Source organism: Scyliorhinus canicula, chromosome 14 (assembly GCF_902713615.1).
Source record: "Scyliorhinus canicula chromosome 14, sScyCan1.1, whole genome shotgun sequence".
Taxonomy (NCBI): Eukaryota; Metazoa; Chordata; class Chondrichthyes; order Carcharhiniformes; family Scyliorhinidae; genus Scyliorhinus; species Scyliorhinus canicula.
Window position 1 is genome coordinate 25,578,390 of NC_052159.1, and position 6,000 is coordinate 25,584,389.

Here is a 6,000-nt window from a genome sequence, read left to right on the forward strand (position 1 = left end):
TTTCCTATAGGACATTCCATGTCCTGATAAACATGTACTTTGAATACAAATTCCTGTCTCTTCCATCATCCTGCCGTCAATGAACCTATATCCTCTCGTTACCAAATCACTGAGCAGTAAACAAGCTTTTTCCTGACTTGCCTTACCAAAGCCCTTTATAGTTTTGAACACCTCCATCAGGTTTCTCTTATCTAATTAGAGCACCGTTGCTTCAGTCTTCAACTTCGCCGCCCCTCTCTTTTGTTATAGTGAATTGCTTCAGTACTCGTATAATCTGAAGGGCAGCATGATAGCACAGTGGTTAGCACAGCTGCTTCACAGCTCCAGGGTCCCAGGTTTGATTCCCGGCTTGGATCGCTGTCTGTGTGGAGTCTCCACGTTCTACCTGTGTATGCGTGGGTTTCCTCCGGGTGCTCCTGCTTAATGTCGTTCTTATCCTACTGTCTAGGCCGGAAGTATGTCGTTGGATGCAGCAAAAGCATTCGATAGGGTCGAGTAGTGGTACTTCTTTGCGGTGTTGGAGAAGTTTGGGTTGGGGCCTGGGTTTGTATCGTGGGTGCGTTTGTTGTAAGAGGCTCCTTCTGTCAGCAACCGCACCAACATCATGAGTTTGGGGTCTTTTCGGCTGCATAGAATGATGGGGCAGCATGGTGGTTAGCATAAATGCTTCACAGCTCCAGGGTCCCAGGTTCAATTCCCGGCTGGGTCACTGTCTGTGTGGAGTCTGCACGTCCTCCCAGTGTGTGCGTGGGTTTCCTCCGGGTGCTCCGGTTTCCTCCCACAGTCCAAAGATGTGCACGTTAGGTGGATTGGCCATGATCAATTGCCCTTTGTTTCCAAAAAGGTTAGGTGGGGTTACGGGGATGGAATGGAGGCGTGGGCTTAAGTAGGGTGCTCTTTCCAAGAGCCGGTGCAGACTCGAAGGGCCTCCTGCACTGTAACTTCTATGATTCCATAATCCTTCCTAAACTAAAAGTCAACAGGGATTCTTAATGTGGTCTAACCAGTATAATTTTTAATTCGGTAGGTAAAATAAATCAGCCTTTTTTTTTTTTGCTTCTGGTTAAAATTCCTGCTTGAAAGCATTGAGTTCCATTACATTGATTCATGACTCAATTAGAATCAGTGACAGCTATCGGCAAGTAAATCGTTTTTGTTAGCTATTGTTGTTTTTCTTCCTGGACCTAGTGGTGCACAGGCAGACTTTCAACTGTTTTCACATGTAGTTTTCCCCTGGAACAGTTCACCAGCCTGTCGCCAGAGAGGCTTGTATATTGAGGGACGCCACTCCACATCAAGCGTGGCTGATCAGGAGTATCTCCAGCTCTTACTGCCGGCCACCGGCCTGTTAGAAGGATTTTGCCACATCATAAATGCCCCTTCCTTGGCCATCAAGTCCTGGGGTGGGACTTGAACCCGGAGCTTGTGGCTCGGAGGCAGGAACGCAGGGCCCTCTGTGCCACAAGTTCTTTTTGCTGATGGCGACCTCCAATATTTCTCCAATTTATCTTCAAATTAACTCCAAAATTATAAATAAAGTGTTTACAGTGCAGGTTGCAATGAACAAGCTGGCGTGTCCAAACCTAATGCATTTTTTTTTTCTTCCAGGTTGCCAACATCTCACACGTGTTTTAATGTCCTCCTGCTTCCTGAGTATTGCAGCAAGGAAAAGCTCAGTGAGAGACTACTAAAGGCCATTACCTATGCCAAAGGATTTGGCATGCTGTAAAAGATATGAATGTAAAGCGTGTGATAAAAAAGTAAAATTATGGGTGTCAGTGCCCCTGTTTTTTTTTTTAAAGGCCATATGATAGTCAGCTACAATAGTCACCCATGTCTGTGCCTCCCCTCCTGGGGACACTGGGCTGGAACAGCAGATTTCAGAAACTTGTACGAACAAATTCTTTTGGTTAGTGTGACTTTCATATCATTTGCTTGTATGTATAGTAAACTTTTTCTGAATATTTATTTTAAAGTTCAAGAAAAAAGTTACTCAATCATATGTTTGTTACATTACTGAATTGAGCCTTTTTCAATTTATAAAAGGAAATCAAATTCTCTTGGATAGCGTTCCTCGGAATATCAATGTATTTTTAAAACATGTACCATTATTTCCTGTATCCACCTTGTTCTGGGTGCACTCTTTATTTTTTTAATATCTCCCCCCACACAGCCGCAGCGTTGCTTTGGAGCTTAGGTTTGGAGTGGTTTGGTGCAAGTGCTGCTGTTCTAGTCCCAGAGAGCAAATTTTTACTTACCTTTAGATCTAATAAAAATGGAAGGGAGAACCTGGAATGTTAACGGCGTTCTTGAGATCTTGCTTTAGTTACAGCACAACAATTCTTGGAAGGTTTTAGAAAAAAAAATAAAAGAAAAACTTAACTGTTAGTTCTCACAAGTCTGGAAATATTATATTTTCTATCTAACCTTTCAACTCTCGCACTGGAACGCTGACCCACTGGGTTCGACTGATGGCATTTTCTTTTTTTAAATCCACCTCTTGTTTGATGTTTTCACGCAAACCCACACGCAATGGTAAAAAAGTTATCAACTTTATTGCAAGATTGTAAGTGGGCTAAGAATGTGAAAGTGCACTCGCAAGAATTGGAGCCGAAGTTTTATCTTTTGACTCTCCCAACAAACATTGGGCATTTTCTGAGCTCCCCCAAAATGTTTTGTTCTTGTCCTTTTATCTGCTGTACCTAAACAATTTATTCTTCAGGAAAAAGATTGCATTTAATCCTATAGGCCTTACATTAGTTCTAATGGAGAAAAGGCTCATTGCATTTGAAATAGAATATGATATTGGAGAGTGTGGGCGCTGATGAAATAAGGTTGACAGCACTATTTAAACAATTTTTACTCATTGAAAAATGAACAAAGGATGTTAACGTGAATGATATTAAATAAAACAGACTAAAACCATTTCTTTACTGTTTCCTGGCACAATGGTAATGACTCAAATTAACTAAACTTTAGATTATTTTATTAAAGACCTTTTTCTATGTAAAACATAAAATTAAAAGAAATGTTTTGCAGCGTTGATTGTAAACAAATCGTAGTTTAAAAAATGGATTAAGAATTTGGACAGGAAGTTGATGTTCCAGAGAAGCATTTTCAGAAGCAAATACTATCCCGATACCACTTTATTTTTTTTTTAAAAAGGCTCTTTCATACTGAAGGAATCACCATGCCCTGCGTTGAATTTGTTTAACCGCACCGCCCCAGCCCCTTACCAAACTTGTGTTTTTTTTCTCTCCACATGTTAGAAATAAATAAATAGATCTCTGGAGTTGTTTTAGATTCTTGAGTCTCTTTGGAGATGCTGATGAGAGGTGGAATTTTTCACTCAGCTCTGGCTTTATTTGAAATCTAGGTTTCAGTGATGTTCAGTCATATGGTACCTTTACTGCATTAGTAAAATCTTAAAATGGCTTTATGTACCACCACTTTGCTGTCCGATGTGTTTCTTATTGAGATATTTAATGGATTACAGTCCTCAACATTGGCTACATGCTAGACTATAACTACTGTGCATTTTTAAGTTTCTGTTCTTAACTTCTAGAAAGGTTGATATATTGCACTTCTTGCTTTTGCACATAATAATGATTAGTGTCACAAATAAGCTTACATTAACACTGCAAATAATCAAACATTCCATGAAGCAGTCCACTAAACAGTTGCATGGGTGCTATGGACACCATAATTGATTAGAGAACTTTAAACCAGCTCAATCTGTACATTTTATGCAAGTTACGATTTTAAAATATTTATAAGGTATGTAAACATAATTTAAAGAATCTTCAAGTAAGGCATGTAAAATGAACTGCAAGCAGGGTGTCTCTGAACCAAATCTCTAGTACTCCGCTACTTGCTAGAAACCAAATGTATCAGGAAATTGCAACAAACTGAGTAGATCATCTAGTCCAGTGCATCTCAAACTATCTGATGTGGCGTACCGGCAGTTTTTTTTTCAATGTGCCAGGGACCGGTGAGCGAAACAAGCCAATCCAGGATTACTGTCTCTTTCTTTTCTGGAAACACTCCAAGTACCGGCAGACGATGGCTCGCGTACCGGCACCGGTACGCGTACCACACTTTGAGAAGCACTGATCTAGTCCATTGTGTCTGATCAACCATCTTGTTACGCATAGCAGCTCAAATCATTTTAATACCAGTTCTGTGCCCTTTTTCAGTATCCTTTGCCTTCACTTGCCATGTAAATGCTTCCCTTTCAAACACCACAATTGGTTACACATCTTTGACTGTTTGCAAACTTTTTCCAGAACAATTTTCTGGATTCACCTTTAACCAGCTTAATTCCAGTTTTAAGATAAGTCAGTGTTCACTTTCTAGGTCCACGCAGTTTGTGTTCCCAGTCATTCGTGGCCAACCTATTCCCTCCAAGTTCCACTGATATACCAGGGTGGCAAATCAGTTACTAAAATATTGACGATTTGTTAGGTTTGTGTATTGGATTGCTGAATATGCCATGTGTCATGTTCTTGGAATATCTAATGCAAACATTAGTACACTGCAAACAGCTGAAAATAAAATGGAGCTACTAAAACAAATTTAACCTGAGCTCAAATAGAACACGGGACAATGTTAAAATTAGTGAAAGCTGAAAATAAAGGGGAGCTACTAAATTAAATTTAACCTGAGCTCAAATTTCAGTTTCTGAGATTTACAGTATGTTTAAATTTTCTCAATACCTTTTAATAAACTAATAAAATCATAATAAATTGGCTGACGGAAATATGTATAGAGGTTTTGCATAAATCCTTTAAATATGTAAAGATTTTTAAAATTCATTCATGGGATGTGAGCGTCACTGGCAAGGCTGGCCTTTGTTACCCATTCTTATTTGCCCCTGAGGTAGTGATGGGGTGGAGCCTTGATTCGCTGCAGTCCATGTGACGTAGGTACACCTATAATGCTGCTCGTAAGGGACTTCCAGGATTTTCACCCAGTCTCAGTGAAGGAATGGTGATAAAGTTGCAAGTCGGGGTTTTGTGTGGCTGGAAGGGGAATTTGCTTGAAAGTGGTGGTATTCCAATGCACCTGCTGCCCTTGTACTTCGAGGCTGTGGGTTTGGAAAGTGCTATCCACAGGAGGCTTGGCACGTTGCTGCAATGTGCCCTATGGATGGCACCCAATGCTGCCACTATGTGCAAATATTGTTAGGAGTGAATATTTAAAGGTTGCCAATCAAGCAGACTGCTTTGTCCTGGAGGGTATCAAACTTCTTGAATATTAGAACTGTACTCATTCAGGCATGTGAAGAGTATTCCATCATGCTCCTGACTTGTAGATGCTGGACTGGCCTTGGGGTGACAGAAGTGGCTACGCATCTCAGAATTTCATACTCTTTACTGTACCAGATACTGGACGCAGCATTAAAATACAACTGGAGTAATCATTGAGAAAAAAAATACCTGCCATTAAAATATAACTTTACGGCCACATAAATCAAACTAATGAGAGATATTTTCATACCAATAAAAACCTAGGCTTTTTAAAATGTGATTACTTGTATGATATTTACAGCAGAAGTTCAATCTGTTAATGTATAAACAGACATTTTAAATATTTGAGCTTTCTATATCTGACCATTGTCCCATTAACCAGTGTTCTAATATGAGCAATTCAATAAACAAAATGTATATTAGGAGTATTTTTGTCATGCAAAAAATTACTTAAAAAGAACAATTGCTTGAAACTAGGGCCTGATGGGGGCACCAATCGTACGTGACAAGATTGTATGTTAATTTAAAATGCCTCATTCAGTGATTTTTCTTTACATTATCGTAAGTAACTTGTGTTAATCCAGTTAAAGGAACATAGGTACTGCCATTCAGCCCATCGATCTGCTCTACCATTCCATAAGATTGTGGCTGATCTGGTTGTGGTCTCAACTGCATTTTCTGGTCTGCTTCCTATGATACTTGACTCCCTTGTCTGTCAAACTCTGCCGTGAATATCTGACACGTTGGGTCT

General features: G+C 39.9%; 1 protein-coding gene across 1 annotated transcript in view; it reads left to right on the top strand.

The window, feature by feature from the left end:
- Nucleotides 1-3,449, top strand: part of ube3a (ubiquitin protein ligase E3A) — a 92,035-nt gene extending 88,586 nt beyond the window's left edge. Inside the window, exon 11 of the mRNA XM_038818844.1 lies at nt 1,609-3,449. Within this exon, the coding sequence (XP_038674772.1) occupies nt 1,609-1,729 (121 nt within the window). The 3' untranslated portion in view covers nt 1,730-3,449. The remainder of the gene's footprint in view (nt 1-1,608) is intronic.
- The last annotated feature ends 2,551 nt before the right edge of the window (nt 3,450-6,000 follow it).